General features: G+C 37.7%; 1 protein-coding gene across 1 annotated transcript in view; it reads right to left on the minus strand.

The window, feature by feature from the left end:
* Nucleotides 1-22402, minus strand: part of elk1 (ETS transcription factor ELK1) — a 38004-nt gene that overhangs the window by 8744 nt on the left and 6858 nt on the right. The window contains exons 2-8 of the mRNA XM_007245848.4: nucleotides 13530-13738; nucleotides 12091-12477; nucleotides 11001-11156; nucleotides 8219-8476; nucleotides 7326-7455; nucleotides 6076-6293; nucleotides 1365-1466 (exon numbers count right to left, since the gene is read on the minus strand). Coding sequence (XP_007245910.3) covers nucleotides 1365-1466; nucleotides 6076-6293; nucleotides 7326-7455; nucleotides 8219-8476; nucleotides 11001-11156; nucleotides 12091-12477; nucleotides 13530-13738 — 1460 coding nt within the window. The remainder of the gene's footprint in view (nucleotides 1-1364; nucleotides 1467-6075; nucleotides 6294-7325; nucleotides 7456-8218; nucleotides 8477-11000; nucleotides 11157-12090; nucleotides 12478-13529; nucleotides 13739-22402) is intronic.

Here is a 22402-nt window from a genome sequence, read left to right on the forward strand (position 1 = left end):
AGTGTTGTGGGTAACTAGGGTTTAATTCCCTGGCTGGGAACACACAGGTCCTCCTAACACCAACACAAGTCCCCTCTGGATAAGAGTGTTAGTCAAATGCTATAAATAGAAATGTAAATGGATTACATCTAAGATCCATTATGATCACATATGATCTCTTGGCTTGCATCCATTGTGGCTGAGCTTGAGCTGTTTTGCAAATAAAAATGGGTAAAATCTTAGTCTCTAGATGCGTAAAGCTGGTAGAAACATATCAGTACTCCACACACACTTGCAGCTGTAATTGCACCTAAAGGTGGTTCAACAAAGTATTGATATAGTGGGGGCTGAATACTTTAGTAATTTTTAATTGATTAAAAGTTTAAAAAGGCGTATGAATACTTTTGCAAGCCACTGTAAGAAAGCTAATGTGTCCGTACCGCTCATATCAAATTAAAAAAGCCATCTGCAGAGTTTGTAATTGTGAGTTTATGATATTAAACAAAAATATAACTTTGGCAATTATTTTAATATATATAAATACATATAAATATATATAAAAAATTGTATTGTGCTTAGTTGCCATGTTTGCTGGGATGTTTATAATGTTCTAGTTATTAATATTAATTAAACACAAAACTATAATGTACTAGTTACATATTACAGGTTATATTTATTTACTTTTTTTTTTTTTTATATAAATGTGTGTTTACAAGCCATAGATCATCTGCGCTGCCGCTACACTATAAATTACCCCATATACTGCAACATGTTCCCAAGGGTCCAGATATGTATATTAAAGGTATGTGGTATACTAATTTTCCCAGGGGAAATGTATATATGTATATATTTTAATGACCTGATTTTAAAATAGAAAAATATCCCTTCAAGGAGGACGTATGGGCTACCCCCTCAGTGACACACTGGTACACAGTGACACCTTTATTTTACCCTTTATTTATCTATACATGCGGCTCAGAAATACCACCCTGATCCAGCAGAGGGAGCAATAAGCCTCTCTATCAGAATTTTCAGTTATAAAATCTAAATCTTACTATGAAGAGACTGTACTGCATACTGCTGGGCTGTTTTTGTCTCTGTGTTGGTTTTGTTGTCCAAATCCTCAGCTCATGAATGTTAAAGGAAGCACATGGGGTTCTAATATAAAGCCTGCAGAACAGCCGCTGGACACGCTGACTGAAACAGATAAATGAGAAGCTGCAGCTTCAGCTTCCACTGGCAGGAGCCTGGTGGTGGTGTGTGTGGAGTGTGTGGCAGTGTGTCAGTAGTGTGACCCGTCCTCAGTAATGAAGTGATGCACAGAGAGGCACCAGATGGCTGAATGGGGTCGTGCTGTGAATCTGGAAACAGGAAGGAAGTTTCACCTGGAAGGAGAGCTTGGCCGGGCTGCGCGGGGCGATGGGGCTCAAAGTGCTCCAGAAGTGAATGGTGGACGGGAGCGGACTCGGCGTCAACAGGACTGGAGTCTGTGAGAGAGAGAGAGGGAGAGAGAGAGAGGGAGAGAGAGAGAGAGAGAGAGAGAGATAAAACAATCGTGAGTGAGTACAAAAGACAATAGAAAATAAGAGTACTCAATGAGAACAATGAATGATGGCAGAATAGAGAAACAAAAAGGATGAAAGGAAATGTGTAAGAGAGAGAATGCAAGAGTTAAAGAGAACAAAAGAATGAGAAAGCAAGCAAGAGTGATGGAAAATGAGAGAATAAGAAAAGGCATGCAACAGTGATAGAAAAAAGCGAAAGAGAGAGAACATACAAGAGTGAGAGAGAGAGAGAGAGAGAGAAAAGAAAGGAAGAACAAACAAGAGTGACGGAGAGAGAGAGAGAATATTCAAGAGTGATAGAGAAAAGAAAGAGAACATACAAAAGTGATAGAGAGAAAAGAAAGAGAACAGAAGAGCAATTAGAGCAATTAACAGATATAGAGAGAAAGAGAACATACAAGAGTGATTGAGAGAAAAGAAAGAGAACATAGAAGAGCAATTAACAGAGAGAGAGAAAGAGAACATACAAGAGAGATAGAGAGAAAAGAATGAGAACATACAGAAGGGACAACAGAGAGAGAAAGAGAGAGAGAGAACATACAAGAGTGATAAACAGAAAGAGAGAGCAAGCAAGCACACCCATAAGTAATAGAGAATAAATGAGTGTGTATGAGAGAGAGAGAGAGAGAGAGAGAGAGAAAGAGATGACAATGAAAACAAAAGCTTATACAGACAGTATGACAGAAAGAAGTGCATAAAAAAATTGAGAGAACGAATGAGACAAAAATTGTGTATGAGAGAGAGACAGAAAAAGAAAGATAGAGAGAGAGCGATGACAATGAGGGAATAAGAATAAAAGGGTATACGAGAGAAAGAGGAGAGCATGAGCACAGTAGACAATAGTTAAAAAGAGTACTCAATGAAAACAAAGAATGAGGCCAGGAGAGAGAAAAAATAATAAGAGGAGATGTGCAAGAGAGAGAGAGAGAGCAAATGAAACTATAAAATATATAGTGTACAGAGTATATGAGAAAACAAGAAGTGCATTAAAAGGAATAAGAGAGAGAAAGAGAGAGACAAGAAAAAGGAGTCTAAAGAGAAAGAATAAGAGGAAAATAGTGAATTGAGAGAGAGGGAGAGAGAAAATGAAAGGAAATGTGTATGTTTTTAAAATTTAAGAGATAAATGGAGAAAGAAAACAGCAGATGGAATTCAGAAAGAAAGTACATGAGAAAGAATGACGGAGAAAAAGAATGAAAGGAATGATGTGCATACATATGAGAGAGAGCGAGAGACATAACAAAGAGACACAAAAAATGGCAAACACTTTAAACAGAGCTCTAGTCTTTAATGTCTTTGTTCCGTGACTGAAACAGCAGGGCTATCTGCTATCAGTCTGTGATTGAGCGAGTGTGGGGGGTCACGACCCCCGACTACAGAAACGCTACACTACACCAAACCCAGCTCTCAGCTTCATAAACACAAACACGCAACTCCAGCGTGAGTACATCTCACTACAGTCTATTTTCCATAGTTAGATAAGCCTGGCTCTAGACAAAACACGGCCATCATCCTGGAGAAGACGTTCTGATGGATTTATCTGGGTCTAAAAAGCAGCATTTTTAGTTGGCCTAATTTTCAGGCCCACTCAGAGCATTTTTATGCGTACTTCCCACCGCCCAATTAAGAAAGCTGCTCATAAACAGACGCGGCGCTGCATTTTCTTAATGAATAATCGCGTGTCGCGTCAGCACCGCCCCCGCTGTTCTTTCCCTGGGCCTGCCTCGTGGGTGGCTACTGTGACTGTGGATTCATATGTCACAGAACCAGAAAAGACCTCACTGCAGACGCTTAAAACAAACCTGCTGCTCAAAATACACACTGTCACACTGAACTGTGGACGACTGGCTCTGTGTGCTGAGCTGCAGGGCTGTAAAACTTGGTGGGGGATTGAACTGCGCTGATTCTAAAAGGGTAAAACTGCAATTTTGAGAATATTTAAAAAGTGGGTTTGGACATTTTAGGCTATTTTTTATTTTTGTTTTAAGGGTGCCAGAACGGTGTATCTTTATATACCATATAAAGCTCTGGAAAAAAATTAAGAGACCACTTAAAAAAATTAGGAGTTTCTTTGATTTTACCAAATTGAAAACCTCTGGAATATAATCAAGAGGAAGATGGATGTTCACAAGCCATTAAACCAAGCAGGAGTGGCCTAAAGTTATCCAAAAGCAGTGTGTAAGAGTGGTGGAGGAGAACATGTTAGGATGCATTAAAACTATGATTAAAAGGTTACAGTTACAGAGATATTCCACCAAATATTGATTTCTGAACTCTTAAAACTTTTATTGGCATTATTTTGTTATCCAAAAGCAGTGTGTAAGACTGGTGGAGGAGAACATGTCAAGATGCATTAAAACTGTGATTAAAAAGTTACAGTTATTCCACCAAATATTGATTTCTGAACTCCTAAAACTTTTATTTGCATTATTTGAGGTCTGAAAGTTTTGCATCCTTTTGTTATTTCAGCCATTTCTCATTTTCTGCAAATAAATGCTCTAAATGACAATATTTTTATTTGGAATTCGGAAAAAATGTTGTTCGTAGTTTATAGCAAAATCTGATTCAGAAACTGAAGTGGTCTCTCTAATTTTTCCAGAGCTATATACCATGACTATTTTAAAGATTCTAAACAAACTAATCTATTAATCTGTTTTTAATGCGCTCTGTTGCTGCCCCTCAATGCACGGACAGCGTGCCACAGCCGATATGATGAAAATTGATCTGTCTCAAAAATACCTGACCTTCCCTTTAATGTTTACCCAGGAACACCCCCCGCCCTCATGTCCCGGTGGCTGGTAGTTCAGAGCTGAGTTCAGAGTGTGTGTGTGTGGGGTGCTAGGCCTTTAGAGACTTTTACCATCTGATACCAGCACATCTAAACTGATCTACGAGGAAAACACACTTCCTTTTGCAGACAAAGATCAAAAGGAGAGCACACGTTATACCTATTTTAAAGGATTTACACTGATTAGATTTAGTATTGGTTTTAAAAAAGCTTTCATTAGTCTAAAAGGCTCTATACAGTCTCCACCAGACAACCTCTTAGAAATGCTTTTGATATATGAAGCAGGAAGACGCTGCCATTAGATCCTTCCGTTCTTCTTTTAGATGCTCTTCAAAGCAGAACAGATGATGATGTTGCTCCTGCTGCTTTCTGCCTTTATGCTCCAAACCACTTGAACAGCCTTCAAATAGAACCGAGAGGAGCAGAAAATACTTACATCCGTAAATGTAAACTAAAACCTGCCTGCAAGGACAATTCTAGCCAAGTCACCGGTCACAATCATTACCAGGATTAGTCCTCGCTCAAACGCCACCTTGCCATGAGCTCAGAACGTATACAGGTGTGTTTATTCCAAATCCACGTCCTGCTATGGATTTTTGTGTTTAATGATTTAATTATACATACGATACTGTCAGATTGATATCTATTTATTTATCACAAAATTCTGGCACAATATCTGCCAGATTCATCTACACACATATACCGTATTTTACAGACTATAAAGCGCACTAAATAAATCAATAAATGTCTGTTTTCTGGTCTATCAGCGCTTAACGCTAGTAAATGCCATCCGACAGCGCTATACTGAGGAACCCTTCGTCCCACGTAGCTTGTTTTGACACGGTAAACACGCAGATTACAGTCTGACATACTCACCTCTGAACAGCGAAATAGCTAGTGCTACGGTTAGCGGCTAATGCCAATACTGCTCCAGCTTTAGTGCTGGAGAAACTTCACTGGAACTCCTTTATAACAGACAGAATCCAAAAAATCTTGGCTATCACACTTTTCATTACCTGTATTTTGACCAACCACCGCCTTGCCTCAGTAAGAGCATTGAAAATGGTTCATGGCTGGGTCTTCCAGCATGACAATGACCCGAAACTAAGGAGTGGCCTAGCCAGCTTCTAGACCTGAACTCAATCAAAAATCTTTGGAGGGAGCCGAATCTCAATGTTGTCCAGCGACAGCACCAAACCGAAAAGACCTAGAGGAGATCTCTATGGAGGAGGGGCCGAAAATCCCTGCTGCATTTGTGCAAACTTGGTCAAGAACTACAGCAAACATCTGACCTCTGTTTCTGTAACAAACATTAAGTTATGTTTTTCGATGGTATCAAATACTTATTTCATGCAATATAATGCAAATTAATTATTTAAAAATCATACAATGTGATTGTCTGGATTTTTTTAGATTCTGGTTTTGACAGCTGAAGTGTATCTACGATAAATTACTGACCTGCCTTTGTATTCTTTGTAAGTGGGGAAAATTTGCAAAATTGGCAGTGTATTAAATACTTATTTTCCCTACTGCATATATAAAATTGATGCATTGATTGATTGAATATAAAGCTATAAAGCTAAAGATGAAAAAAAATTGCTACTAAAAACTGGTCTTATTTTAAAGTCAATTAACCATTTAATTCAATTCAAGCCATTAAAAACGATTTATTCGGAATCAGTTATTTTTCGTAATTAAGCTTCTGAATGTAAACCAGTCCAAGACCAGTGGCAGTTTACTCACCAGGGCATGTGAGGTGATGACGGTGGGTGTGAGGGTGTTGGTGGCGCTGCCTGGGGCCAGCAGGCTGTTGACTGCAGCGTTGACCTTATCCAGAGAAATAGGGCCCAGCTGTGAGGGACAAGAATGAAGCTCCAGCACGCGAGGCTTTTTCGATTTCGGAGGCTGGACTTCCTGTGTGGACACTGGGTGGGATTCCGGAGGCGTGCTGGGCTCTTCCGCTGGTTCAGAACAAAAAGGAAAAGAACTCCATGAGGAATTCTCTATGAAAAACTTCAAAAAGCTTGATAAACTGTTGTGGGGCCCAGTTTCACAAAAGCGTGTGAGTATATGAGTGTGCAGCCTAAGGCTCACTGAATCATACAATAAACAAAAATAATTACAATTATTATTACCAAAATTACAAATGTTAATATTTTGCCACAGGCAACCTCTCTGTGTCTCGGCTGAGGAGTGTTTATTATAATATCCCTTCCCCAAAACACAATGATTTATTTCAATTTATTGTAACGTTTTTGTATACTAGTGGTTTCTAATCATGGTCCTATATATTATATATAAAACTCCTTATCCAACTATTGGTCATTTTTAGTCACATTTAATATTAGATCTCAGCACAGCATTGAGACTCATTCACTTGTAGTACATTTTCAATAGTAGTAAAGAGATTAAGCCTAAACCTGCACTACACAGCATTTTGAATGGAGATTTACTATTGAAAAGAAAAATTAGTCTTGGACTAGGCTTAATCCCTGTCTGGGGAAACTAGAAAAACTAGTATAGTCCTAGAACAATAGTGACTTATTATTTAAAACAATAATGGCTAATACAAAACAATGCATGGTTGTAGGGCTATATATAATTTCAGCATTTTCAGCTATGTAAACCTCATATATTATATAGATGTATTAAACACAAAGTGATCTATTTTAAGTGTTTATTTATTTTATTGTTGTTGATTATATCTTACAGCCAATGTAAACCCCAAAAATCAGTGTCTCAGAAAATTAGAATATTATATAAGACCAACTGGTACTTTTGACACTGTGGGCAGTGTGCCAAAATCCTGCTGAAAAATGAAATCCATATCAATATAAGTTGTCAGTAGCAGAGGGAAGCATGAAGTGCTGTAAGATTTTGGGGAAAACAAAACTGCACTGACTTTAGACTTGATAATAAAACACAGTGGATCAACAGAATACCATGGTACCGTTGGCCCTGTATACAGAAGATGTATACACACTGAGACATACCATGTTCCTCAGGTTCATCTTTCAGTTCTCCCTCCACAACTACCAGCTGTGTCACAGGCTCTGAGCAGGGCGGAGATGTGACTACAGGAACTGAAGCCTCTGTGGCCACAGGAGCTGGAGCAGGCAAAGTCTAGAAAAGAGGAATAAGCAAACACTGTAAGATAGCAAACAAACAAACACACATATATCGCTTATAATAAATGCTATAGGTTACTTTGCTGACACAGATGGGTCCCTCGAGAGATATTTTACCAATAGAACTGGCTATACGGAACATAAAAACAGAAAGAAATAAGGAGGATATATTCCAACTGCATTTAGCTATTCAATACTTCTGGGATGAATTAAGGAGATGGGGATGTTAAATTTTTTAAAACATTAGTGCAGACAGACAATAAAACAAAACAAAAAAACAACTAAAACTATATTTAAAATTGATTAAAGTAGGTCTAAAATGAATCCGATAAAATGTTGACACACAATCTTTAATAATAAAATGTGTGTCAGATCCTGAGAGCTCTATTCTGTAAGGCTAAATTACTGAATTATCTCTCAGCTGATGTATTTGTTAGCTCAAAATAGATTTTGTCCATCAATAAAGTGAAACACAAAGAATTTAGACCAAATTTACATCACTTTCCAAAACTTTTGGGGTATTTTTATTTTTTTTCCAAAAATTATCCAGGCCTGGATTTTTTTTTTTTTTTCAAATTTCATGACTTTTCCAGGTTTTTCATGACCGTATAAACCCTGCAGAAAGTATTCCATTGACAGTACAGAGCTAATCCAAAAAAAAGCATAAAATAATTTCTAATACACTTGATTTCTGAAGAAACAGTTATACTGAAACTGTTCCAATACTTTTGTCCATACAGTGTGTTTGAAGCCCTCACCGTTTCAGGTTTTTCATCCAGATCTACAATCTCCAGAAGTTCTTCTCCAGCAGAGATGTTCGTCTCCTTGGCTCCTGCTACAGGTGGAGGCTTTATTACCACAAACACAGGGTGGCCTTGCTGAGAATTGACCATGCAATCCCCACTGGCCACAGAAGTCAATGGGATGAGAGGTGTTAGCGAGGTTGGGTCAGATACACTGGTCAGGTAGATCTGTGGAGGTTCACCCAATCCCTGGTTCTTCTGTGTCTGACAATTCTGAGATAAAACAAGACAGAACAAGACAAAATGTTATTAAAATGGCCTTTAAATCCTACTTACAACATATTCAAGGTGGGGGCATCTGTTGTCAAGGTGGCCGCCCTAACTATAAACCACTGCAGGAAACCTTGAACATAACATTAGCCAAGGCTATCAAAGACTGCTGCTGTTAGCTACTGCTTTTACAGCATCATGATTTACAAACACTAGTCTTGGACCTAGAAAACACTCAGCACACATAATGCACTTCCTGTTTTCTCCAGCATGTAGGCTTTTTCTGCCTCCTTTTGCACCATTTTTAGAATTATAACTAATAAAAATAATAAAAATGCAATTTATCATACAGTCCTAAATGGACCAATTAAAATGTTAAATATGGGGAAATTGGCCTGTCACTAAACAATATTATAGTAATTTTAATACAATTGTATGTAATTGATTATGGGTATAACGAGATCTTGTCCTGCAAGATATAAACCAGCCTGTGGTTGCCAGGTCTGTATAGAACCCTCAAGGTTATTGCCAGTTAAATACAGATTAATACAATTGTATGTAATTGATTATGGGTATAAAGAGATTGTGTGCTGCAAGATGTATACCAACCTGTGGTTGCCAGGTCTGTATAGAACCCTCAAGGGGATTGCCAGTTAAATACAGAATCTTTACTGGAGGGATTTTTTTAAATAGTTCTAAGGTTTTGAAGTAAGGTCTGGTAAAACCAGTGGCAGTGCTGCACCACAATGTTCTGTATTTTACTGAATATAATAAATCATACAAAATGTACAATTGGTGTCTTATTTTTTGGCATCCATTACAAGATAGTTAACATCTTGTCCTGTCCCACCCCTATACTCTATATAACCTAAGATAATTACACATAATTGCAATAATACATTAATACAATTTTACAGGACAATCATTTAATTATGCAATAAATAACAATTTGGAATATGTGTATATTTCCACAGTCCTTTCTTTACAGATCAGTCCTGTATGTGTAATTATTTCTATTAGGATTAAAAAAAAGAAAGAAAGGCTGATTCTAGATCAGCACTTCAGTTCTCAAGAGGACTGAGAAATATGGGCCACTGTTACTCACAACAGACCACAGCAGGGCCTATTGAGACATAGCAGGTCCAGGGCCAACACAGCATGACAATGACACGGCTCTGACAAAACTCACTGACTGGTATAACACTGTGTTCCGCTGCCAAATGAGACGCTGGGACAACACTAGTTATAATAAACAGTTGTTTAAGAGTCTGAATCAAACTGAACGTAAATAAGACATGATACGACTCTTTACATCACATGGCCTGTCTTTACAGTGCGGTAAATTTCCTCATAGGTACCCTGTGGACACTCTGTGTGACAGTATGTCGTACAATGTCAGGAGTCCCTCCTCACACGCCCCCTGCCAGTCTTGGCACAAACAGGCTCAGCAAGCCACACTGCTGAAAACCTGCTACCAGAACACATTTTCATGGAGGAAAATAATCAGCACAGACAGAGCGTAGACCTTTTCATACAGAAATGGAGAAATACAAATGATTTAGGGCTGAAATGATCATCAGAAAAGATAATAATTTGGTTTGATTAAAAACAGAAGAGCCCTAAAATGAATAAATGAATAATAATGGACAACTCTGGTGAGCATTACCAAGCACTGTAGTTGTATAATTACAGACTGTATGCAACCCATATATCCTTTCACTCTGTTCTTCAATGATCAGGACCTCACAGGTCCACCACAGAGCAGCTATTATTATATCTGAATGATGGGTCATTTAATTTCAGCTAATAAAAAGGATAGTGGCTGTAGAAACAAGAATCAGAAATCCAGGATAGCATGAAGAATCATCCTAAGCTCGGCTAACATACAACAGCATCGTCTCGTTGAGCCTCGGTATCTGCCATGTGGAATTGGGCTGGATGTAATTGGCAACCAGGATGTTGGCACATGCAGATCTGGCTGATTCACATATTATACTCAGCAACTGGGGTGTAGGCACATATGGTTTGGACCAATAACTGTATTATTGTGGTCTCTAATATGACTGAACGCCACGAGCTGTTCAGTCATATTAGAGTGCAACCAAAGTGCTCTGGTGTTTCTGTAAAACCCTGTTTTAGTTCACTGGATTAGCGGTCTCCGAAGAAGGACAGGATTTCGGCTCTTGCTCATGCATATTAATATTCTAACAGCACTAGGTGCTAGGTAAAGCTAACCCTTAAACTTCGCTTAACGATAGACTCTCAGCATCACTCCGCCTGATCGACTCGTTTTTCTGAGTATTTTCTTTTCTTAGCTACTGCAGACAATAGTGGTTGAAGAACAGTTTCATGTGCAGCATCATATACAACTCAGAGAGACCTATTGTATTTTACAAAGAATATGAAAAAGTGGATTTTTGTGGAAGGAGACCTTTAAATCGCTTCCCTTTCATGAGAATGCACCAGCTTTTTTTTTTTTTTTTTTTACAGTAATCAATCAAAGCAGAATTTATGGTGAATAACTCACTGTAGGGGCAGCAGCAGTAGAACCGGAGGGGGTTTGTGGACTGAGGGCCGGCGTGGCGCATGGAGAAGGGTGGGTGACTATTACTTGCAGGCTGCTGTCCACTGTAGGCGGAGTTTGCACTGAACTCTGTGACACTTCAGTTTGACACACTCGCACCTGGAAAAAAGGCAAGGCAGGTAACCAATCAAATCAACCAATCAAACAACAGACACAAATACAAACACGAACAAAATAAGCATGGAGTTGATGTCATGCACAAACCTAAACCTGTATCTACATTTTTCACATAAAACATATCTGAAGTATAATACAAATGTAGCTCATGCTTGTTGCAGGGTTGATATTCTTCAAATATATTTATACTAATATAAATATCAATTATAGATGTGCTTAATTATTAACAGCACCATTTAGAGTTCATCATACATACAAAATAATGTTTCTTTTACACTTATTTCAAAGGGTGTCAAAACCATGCAAGAACAAAAAACTGAATTTACTCCGTCATTTGGTTACCGTATTTTTACGCACTATAAAGCACACTTAAAATCTGAAAAAAAAGGAGTTTGATGGAAGTTTCTCCAGCATCGAGGCTGGAGCAGTATTAGCATTAGCTGATAATCGCAGCGCTAGCTCTTTCGCTCTTTAGAGGTAAGTATATTGGACTGTAGTCTGCGTGTTTACTGTGTTAAAACAAGCTACGTGGGACCAACTGCTAGCTGATCGTAAAAATTTTGGAAATCTTAGCTTACTTTAAATAAACAGAGGCACTTTACTCATCCAAATTAACAGTTTTCAGATGAGAAAATTGTGTAGATGAACATCCAGCTAATTTGACCTCCCAACGACACAAAGCAACGGGTCCTGCTGAATTAGAAGGTAAACATGGCGACACCCCTATTCCTTACTATTGTTGCTCAAATGCACCTTATAAAGAGGTGCACCTTCTGTAAAAATAGACCAGAATATAGACATTCATTGATAGTGGGCCTAATAATATGGTGACTAACTTGACTAATTTGACTAACTTCCCAGTACTAGCTTGGTGTCACCAGCTTTAACACCATTACCTGGAAACAATCCAGCTCACCTCATGCACTGGCTGATCCACACCGGCCGCTTTGGGCGTGTTGTCCAGGGGGAGCTCTGTTTTGATGGGTTTGGGGGAGCTCTTGCAGGGCGTCTGCAGGGACTGGATGGTGAACGTGGAGTAGAGGCCAGACTTCATGTAGTCGTTGCGGGAGCTGCGCTGTACTGAGCCGGGGGAGGAGCGCTGCGCCTGCAGGTTCTTAGACAGGCAGCCTGTGGTGGCGCCGGCGCCCCCTGCTGATTTGGACTGGATGGACACCTCCACCTTCTCTCCACCGCCGACCCTCTGGCCGTCTTCAGGCCCTCGGAGTCCGTCGGCCGAATTGGGGTCAGGAAAAGTCACGAACTTGTAAACGAATTTCTGACCGCTGACCTTCTTTATTATATTCTGTTTAAAAACAGCAGAGCATAAAGTCAAAATACTGAAGTACATTCTCATAATATGTAAGTATCACTCAACATTCCTATCTCAGAATGACATGTTCTATTTACCACCAAGGCCAGAGACTAGAGGTGGGCGAACAAAAGTAAAACTAAACATTAACAGACAAAAGACAAGACAAAATAGTTTGAAGAACAAGGATTGCTATCGCTGTATTTGGATGGTCCATTATGAATGCCTCATATGCAGCTCTGGAAAAAAAAATAAAAGACCACTTAAAATGATGAGTTTCTTTGATTTTACCAAATTGAAAACCTCTGAAATACAATCAAGAGGAAGATGGATGATCACAAGCCATCAAACCACCAAACTGAACTGCTTGAATTTTTGCATCAGAAGTTATCCAAAAGCAGTGTGTAAGACTGGTGGAGGAGAACATCCCAAGATGCATTAAAACTGTGATTAAAAAGCAGGGTTATTCCACCAAATATTAATTTCTGAACTCTAAAAACTTTATGAATATGAACTTGTTTCTTTGCATTATTTGAGGTCTGAAAGCTCTGCATCTTCTGCAGCCATTTCTCATTTTCTGCCAACAAATGCTCTACATGTATATAACGTAAATGTAATTAATAGATATTTTTATTTGGAATTTGGGAGAAAAGTTGTCCCTAGTTTATAGAATAAAACAACAATGTTCATTTTACTCAAACATATACCTATAAATAGCAAAATCAGAGAAACTGAAGTGGTCTCTTATTTTTTTCCTGAGCTCTATATACGTATAGAGCTACATAGAAAAGTTCAGCTACTGGAATATTCCATATCTCACACATCACCCAGCCCTGTATACTGAGAGCTAGTTTCCAAGCAAGAGCGTGAGTGAGACTGTAATATAACAAGTCAAGACCCTCTAAGGACAATGACTCATTTTCAGGCCTTTCTTGCTTTACAAACACACTCACAAACACCAAACCTAGTCCTGACTAAAACAGGATTTCCAAAAATAAAAAATAAAAAAAATCCTACACCCTCTACCATTCGCTCCATGTACTCACCTTATCATAGTAGTAGCGCAGAGCGCGGCTCAGCTTGTCGTAGTTCATGTTGGTTTTGTTTTTGCGGAGCCCCCAGAGCCGCGCCACCTCCTCAGCATCCAGCAGCTTAAACTCGCCATCGCCAGACGTCCAGGAGATCAGGTGCCGGTGGTTCTGATCTTCCAGCAGGTGCAGCAGGAACTGCCACAAGGTGATGGATGGGTCCATGGCTGCAAAATAGTAATAATTATAACAATAATAATTAATAGAATATAAAATCTAGGTCACTAGGAAATGTAAAACTAAGAAATATTAAAATATTAAAATTAAAATAAAATGACCTACAATTATATTAAAGATCAGCATATAATTCATACACAGACAGAATAGAACTCAATGAAGAAGATCAACATGAACCTACTTGCACCATGCTTCATACTTTTTTGTGCTATTATATTGGGCACATTCTATTTTTCAATATCCTTAACTAGGATGAAGACCAGATGATATTTTATGACACATTTAGACCATGAAAAACCATGAAATTCTACATTCCAGGGTCTACATACTTTTATACTTTTCCTTGCAAAAGTTTACACATTGTTTTTCTTTCTACTGAATGTTAGTACTTATTTTGTTACTGTAGTATATTTTAGAAACAATAATAATAATGGTCCAGCATTCTAAAGCGCTGCCACTATGATCGGGAGATTGCTGGTTCAAATCCCGGTCATGCAGCTTGCCATCAGCTGCCAGAGCTCTGAGAGAGAACAACTGGTCTTGCTCTCTCTAGATGGTACTCTTTCCCCTCATCACTCCATGGGTGATGTCGATCAGCACAAGGCCGTGTCTGTATCAAAACCGAGTCGCTGCGCTTTCCTCCAAGCGTTAGCGCTGTGATGCTATTTAACAATGCTGCATCAGCAACAGTTCAAAAAGAGGCTGTGGCTGACTCCACATGTATCGGAGAAGGCATGTGCTAGTGTTCACCCTCCTTGATGGGAGGTATACAGCAGAGTAGCAAAATAAAATAATAAAAGTAATAATACATTAAAATATACTAACAAATTTTCTGTGTTTGTTGCATCACCAAGAATATGGGACATACTGTGAAAATATCTTAAAATATTGATATTATTTTATTACCAAATCTCTTCACTCACCACTGAAATGTACAACTAACAAGCAAACCAACTTCTAGTCCTATAGAAGCCATAGTCACAGTGCACTGACCTCTTATTCATACCACATAACCACATGACCCACTGTTCACTTAGAAGTGTAACAGGACTGGCAAGGCCAAGGCAGAGAGATAAGGCTGCTTTTATGTAGAGCTGAAAATGTACAGCTCCAGCATGCAGTCACAGCATTTTATTTACAAAGCTGGAGGAACCGGATTTCATATGTCGTCATCACAAACGCGAAAGTGAAAAGCTTTTCATTTTCAGAGAAGATTTAACTCTTGGAAGGGTTGGGTATTGTTTTGCTATAAATACACATACACACTCACACACACTTTCTGCGTCTAAACATTTATGACATCACATTTAGCTATCTTACTGCACGCTGCATACATTGCTGACACAGATGTGCAAATCAATGCACAAGCACACAGCTTGTCTAGCCTCAATAACCAGGAAACAGTGCCAATAGAATAGGACTCTATAGAGCAGATAGCCATTCCCACTGAGGAGCAGTGGAACTGTGTTCTCTAGAATGATGGTGCTCCACCCAATACTTTTGGTTCAGGATGAGTTGAGGATGGAAAATTAATTATCTTTTCTTAATGCAATGCTAGTCACTGAATACAATCAAATCCTTGGAGCAATGCTCCAGAATCTAGAAGAAAAAGTCTTCTTCCATGGACAGCAAAGGTCATAGACAGTTACTCTAACAAAAGCAGGATAGTCCCTAATATAATACCCTTGATTTTGGATAAAAAACAATGAATGAGGGTCTCAGAGTAAAAAGCGCTGCCACTATGATCAGGAGATCGCCGCTCCGAATCCTGTATTTTTAGCTTGCCTTCAGCTGCCGGAGCCCCGAGAGAGCACAATTGGTCTTGCTCTTTCTGGGTGGGTAGATGGTGCTCTTTCCCCCCACCACTCCACAGATTTATGTCCGCAGCACTTGGCATCTGTGAGCTGATGTATCGGAACCGAGCAGCAGTTCAAAAAGAGCCAGTGGCCGAGTAGGCATGCATCAGAGTAGGCATTTACTAGTCTTCACCTAGTGTTAGGGGTTAGAGTCCTAATGAGTGGTTTGGGTAATTGGCTGTGTAAATTAGGAAGAAAATGGGAAAAAAATAAATAGTAATAAAATTTTACAAAAAAAAAAGCCCAGTCATTGTTTCCTTCAAAACTCTGTTTCAGTGAACTTTAAGAAAAATCATAATTTTATAATAATTTTATATTGATCATTATTATATCAGTAATGCTGACAGTAAGAAGAGATGGAGATGAATATGTACAGCTGTGCCACTCAGGGGCAGCTTGTTTATTGGAGAGGCGAGAGAACCAGTCATCAAACGATCCCCGGTCATCAAACATGAAATTTGCATTTATTTCTCAGTGGGGCTTTAATATATGATTAATATGCAGCTAAGCATCATCATCACTTCTTACACTCATTAACACTTTCAATACCCAGGCAAAAAAGCTGCTATTTCGGTCTTTTAATCAACTCTTCTTCTTATTAGCATAATTACTCCATGCTGTAAACACACTTATTTTTATATATACAGTCCACTATATGGACAAAAGTATTGGGACATTTGTGCATTCATTACTTTCTCCAAAATCAAATGTATTAGTTTATCTCTCTTTAGCTTTTGCTGGAATAACTCTATCCTATCCAGGAAAGGATTTGTTGAAAATTTGATTGCATTTAGTGCTTAAGTAAGGTCAAGATATTGCATTGCATGATGATCATCTATTGCAACTAATCCAGAAAAGTATTGGAGCACCATCATTCTAGAGAACACAGTTCCACTGCTCCACAGCACAATACAACATAATCTTATTCTATTGGCAATTTGTCTCTACTACAAGGACTGGACAAGTTTAATTTAGCTATATACACTTTTTGAGTCCTCAAACATTTGAACATATAGAGTATATTTTATACAAGCCTCTGTAAGGCAATGTTGCATATGAAAGTTTATTTAAACTGATTTAAAGCAGGGGTCAGCAGAGACATAGTTTCAATTTTTCAATCTGTTGGTTTCAATTTTTAAATATTAAAAAAATAACAAATAAAAGTTGTGGTCTAAACTCTCCAAAAACCCATGTATTTTTACCACAATGTGTGTTCATCTGCTGAAATTAACATACAGGCCTAAAATAAGTGTTCTTGTAATTTGTTAAACTAGGACAATAAACTAGGGATGCACGGATGTGGGATTTCTGGGCTGATGCCAATATCTAAAATTACCCTCCCAACCCTACACACAAAAATTGTGCATTAAAACATGTAAAATTGTGTTCTATTTTTATTATCCTGTATTTACAAAATATGTTATTTGTCCAGGTGTGCACAAACTTTATGGAACATACTGGTCTCTCTAAAAGCATTGTGAACCATACATCACACAAGCCAGGCTTAATGGTTATTGCTTATGGAGAAAAGAGGCACTGTGGGAACTGAAATTCAGTTTAATACCAATCCTCCACTCACTGACTCGGGGGCTTAAGGCGGAGAATAGAGTCTATTCTTCTGTTCATAGAACAGCTATTATATTCGACCTGGGCTTTATTCTGTGAGCCATCAGGGGAAAAGGAAACAGGGCAGAAAAAAACACAGCGGGAGCCTGAGAGCAGAGGATGCGTTTCACAAGTTAAGGAAGAACATGTCGAGAATGCAAATTAACCTTATTACCATTTCCCCCCCCTCCAATTACGTAACTCGTATCAAACACCTTAGAAACTATCACCATGGTAAAAGCGTTTAAGCAACAGTTACTAGGGAATGAAGAGGGATTGTTTTCAGTCCCCTCTTAAATCCACTGAACAGCGTCAATAGCGGTTGAACGCTCGGCCGTCAACACAATTAGTGGAATTGCTGCAATTTCAACAGCGTGCACAGATTCTAACCAGTCAATGTCACGGTTACAGGCAACTCAATGCGCTCTGAGATGGTTTGCTGAAAAAAATCAAATAAAAATGCCTTTACTTCAATCCGTTTCACTAGTTTCGGACTGAAAAGCACCAAAATGAACTTTTGATCGCATTTTCAATACTGTCTGGCTTGTATTAACTTTTTCCTGTACAATAGATGGTATAAACTCAGCCTGTAAATAGTCGCATGTAAACGTTTGAGCTTAACAGAGAAAACACATGCACAATACATTTTATAAACAGTTTTTACTAGCTAAATTTAAAAAGAACCAAAAACATTAAAGATTAATGTTTGCTTTTTGCACAATACATTTTATAAACAGTTTATCCTTGCTAAATTTAAACGAAGCAAAAACATTAAAGATTGTCATTTGCTTTTTGAGTTACATATGTTAAATTTGTTGCGTTTGCCTAATATGTTAAATTCATTAAATACATTTGAAAAACAACTGTGCTTTTAAACTGTGGCACCTGTTGCAAAAAAAAAACTAAACCTTTTTAAACTTTATAACATGTAAAAGTTACATTTTTTTACAGTATAATGTTTTTTTTTTTTTAACAATAAATAACGGAATTAAGTATCTAAAGCCTCTGCACAGTACTGCAAAACCATTAATACACTTTCACTAGGCTTCTCGAAGGCCCTGTTTGGGATTGTGGAACTGTCAGCTCAAAACAGTGTTATGTCATTTCAGCGATCTGTAGTGGTTGTACTATTAGGCCTAATTGGATTGGTCCAGTCGGGCCTGGCACGAGTGAATGATGTGTAAACCTAGAGCTCAGCTGGAACTCTATAAAAGTCACTATTATTAAAGTCCACTAAATCAAAAAGCTCAATAACACATGGTATGATGTTCAGAGAGCTTGCAAAGCCTTCCGAGTCGTCCCTTTTTTAATGAATGTTTAATTATTATTGAAACAATGGTATCAAAACAACCAATTTTTAGCACAAAATATACAAGTACTAAATGGACATATAAATGAATTCCATTTAAATATGCATCTTTTTGAAATATACAAACTAAAAAATATCACACAACAAGAAGTATGTAATTAATCATAATTGAGATCATGATTAATTTTTTAAATGCTGAAAAATCAGTATTTTTGGGAGTAAGACAGTTATTATAGTGTGTGGTTTAGGCCTGGCAGACTTAGATTTAGACTAGATTATTTTTTTTAGTATATTATAATATCTCTTTTTAGACTAGAATACTGTAACGTGCTGAGTTACTGAGTTTAACTGCGCTATAATGGAGGAAATAAAAATAGTGTAGTTGCACATATTGCATATTTTATTTTGCAAATTCCACTTTGGAAAGAGGAAACAGTGTGTGTGTGTGTGTGTGCGATTGTGTGTGTGAGAGAGAGCGCACAAGAGCTTTCAGAAACGCGACAGTGTGAGTGGTCACGAACACACAACAGACCTACTTGGGTGATATGAGGGACCAGATGCTGCCAGTGTGAACACAGCATGGACATTCTTAGTGCACACATACAGCAGAGTATATAGTGAACTTGTTGTGTAACAACATAATGTTAAAAATTTTGATAAATTAATAATCCAGATATTTTCCACCTGATTCTAAAAAAAGACATGATTGGTCCTGGGGCCATGCCTAGCAAATATCTAAAACAAATGTGGTCCATATGTTGGGGTCTCCTAATTTCTTCCATCTGTCTATACTGTTCAAATAAAGACCAAAGGTACATTTATTTAAATTTTTAAAAATGTCTTGCATTGGACAAGTATTTATAATAGAAAAGACATATTTTTAAAATAATGATAACAGGGTGTGGCAGGAGAAAAGCCCTGTAATTTGGGCTAATCAGTGCTTTTCCTGTCCAATCCCAGGGCTCATTAAATGGTAATGCTAAAATAAATAAATGACATTAAATTATACCCATACTAATTAAGACAATTTTTTAAAATGTTTTAATGTTTTTTAATACAAATTAAAATAGGTTATTCAAGCTTATTCTGAGCATAAATACACATGTGTCTTTCTTGTTATTCCACATATCCATATGTCAGCCCAGCATTATGTGTCAGAAATGAAAATAATTTAAATTCAGATAATTAATAAAAGTAAATGCTCAAAAATAAAAAAATAAGTTCCTGTGACTCTATTGTCTTTCTTATGTGGTAGAAATAAGCACTGTAACTCAAGCAAGGGGAGTTTCTGATTGATAGATTTTTTTTATATATAATAATAAAAAAAAAAAACACATAACATCAATAAATAATCACATTCAATGGGCGAATCTGATTTGCCTGAGAAAATTCTGATACAGCCTTAAAAAAAGGATTAAAAAATGTATTTATGTGGTGTACAAAATATTTACATTAAAATCCCTTTCTGTGGAATTATGAATACTATTTGTTAATGTACAACAAAACAAAAAAAGTTCTTATTAAATCACACCAGAAACATTAACATCTGTTCAGAAACATGCTTTCCATATAATAGTGAATAACACTGGCAAACGCTAGAATCACCATGGCAACATTTACATGATTGCACGCCATCATCTGTCACAGCAATCATGTGCTGATTACACCTATTCTGATATGCCACATCGGACAATATTAAACACAGCATAATGACAGTACAGGAGTTCTTGGAACATATAAAGGTCAATATCAACATAACGTGCCTTTTATGTCGCAGTATAGTTGTTTAAATTTCATACAAACACTGTGCAATAATACAAGAATACAATATTTTCTCCAAATTAACACATTATTACACATATAGAGGAATGTTAAGATTCACTTTAAAGAACCTTGGGTACATTTTATACAGTTTTCTTTATTTCTTAATTATTTTAAGTAGATAAATAAAGAGCTCTTCAGGTCCAGCCAATAACTGGAATCCAGTGCGAAAAATAAACTGCCATGGCATCAAACTAACTAAAACCTGATGAAACAAAAGTAAATTTTGTCTAATTAGCAATAGAAATAAACTGAACTTTGGAAAATTAATGACTTTCCTTGCTAAATTTAAAATGAAGCAAAAATATAAACCAATAAGCTTCTGTTATTATGTCAAATATGTTATGTTTGTCTTATATGTTAAATTCCCCACATTCACCATACACTCCTCAGGTCCTATCGATGCAAAATACAAATACAAAATTTACAGTAAACTGCCAGGGCAGCAAACTAAGTAAACCAGTAAAACCTGAAGGAAAAAAGTAATTTTTGTCTAAAAAATATATATACATATATTGCTTAAAAAAATATATTGCTTCATTGGTTAAAACCTTACAGCTCTTAAGTAGCATTGAAAATAAACTGAACTTTGGAAATTAATAAAAAAAAACGTCAATTTACAATGTAGTAAATCAGTAAATCAGCCAAAAAAATAATACTACTAAATGTGTCCGTGAATTTCTTCTTAGTGATTTCACAGCCTTTACACTGTTTTATTTTCGAGGGAATGAGGACACTTGCTGCCTGTTCAGCAATTAGTATTCATTTTTCCCATGTTGTCTACACACTCAGCTGAAGTAAAATATCATTATCAATTAAAGTCATTTTAAATTAATGTAATTGGGATTTTTTTCCAGAATTTGACAAAATGTAATCTTACACATGCATAATCTCAGCACTGCGTAATTCCAGTACATCCTGTTCAGTAGAGAGATGAATAAAGGCTGGACAGAGAGAGGTACGGCTGAGAAAGGGCCAATATAAATCTGTTTTCACTTGTCAGGCCCGATTGTCTCAGGAGGACGAAGAGTGGACTGTGATCTTTAATAGCCAATTATCTTCAGGCCTCCGGCAGCAAGGGCTGATATGATTTATAACACCTGAACACCTTGCCTTTCACTGCGTACAGAGTGAGGGAGCAGGCTGAACAGAGGCTCGATGCGCGCAGAATTAATATCAACATAAAATCAACAACTGCCTGAACAGCATCACAGCCGCCCCTGAACACACTCACAGTTTACTAATGGAGAGGAGCGGAACAGCAGTGCAACAACATGTCATATATCAGAGTTTCAGTCAAGTACCATAGTTTGAAAGCCACTTTGCCTCATTGAGGTTCTGCTGACAGATGTGGCACTTTCTTATTTAAGTTTTACAGACTAAGGGTGCCTTCACACCTGCCTTGTTTGGTGTGTTTGGTCAGTTCCATGGTCACAGGTGTATAAAACCATGCACCTAGGCATGCAGACTGCTTCTAAAAACATTAGTAAAAGCATGGATCTATTTGTTCACTACGAAATATTCTACAGTTAACCTTCAGTGATATTATAACAAAGTTGAACAGACTGGGAGTCAATCCCTTCAGACCTCCAAAATTAATGTGGCTTTCAGCTTCAATAAATAGAGTGTAGAGAGAAGAGCTGGGAGAGGGAGCAAGCGTAAAACACAAAGGTAACCGCGTGGCCTCCACATGGCTGGGCACGTGCTTGTAAACGCAGTGGCAGACAGCCTGTCGAAAGCTGTGCACCTCAGTTCGGCACAGTTTTGCATTATTTTCAGTTACAGCGGAAATTGTGCTTTTACTCCAAGAAAAACGCTCTTATTTACCTTTTAAAAGGCCATTTAAATGCAGATTAAAGGGCCAATTATGCTTGTTTAGCAGTTTTCCCTCAGATTTTGAGTGATTGGCTGACACTAAAGCACTGACTCAACTCTCGGTTGGTCTGAATCTCTGATGCAAGACAGCGCACGGGTGGGGGCGAGGCTGGTGACGTCACTGGATTGTTTAATATCATGATATATATTGTTTAAAAAAACAACACATTGCAATGTCAAACTGTTCC

The sequence above is a fragment of the Astyanax mexicanus genome, chromosome 12 (assembly GCF_023375975.1).
Source record: "Astyanax mexicanus isolate ESR-SI-001 chromosome 12, AstMex3_surface, whole genome shotgun sequence".
Classification (NCBI taxonomy): Eukaryota; Metazoa; Chordata; class Actinopteri; order Characiformes; family Acestrorhamphidae; genus Astyanax; species Astyanax mexicanus.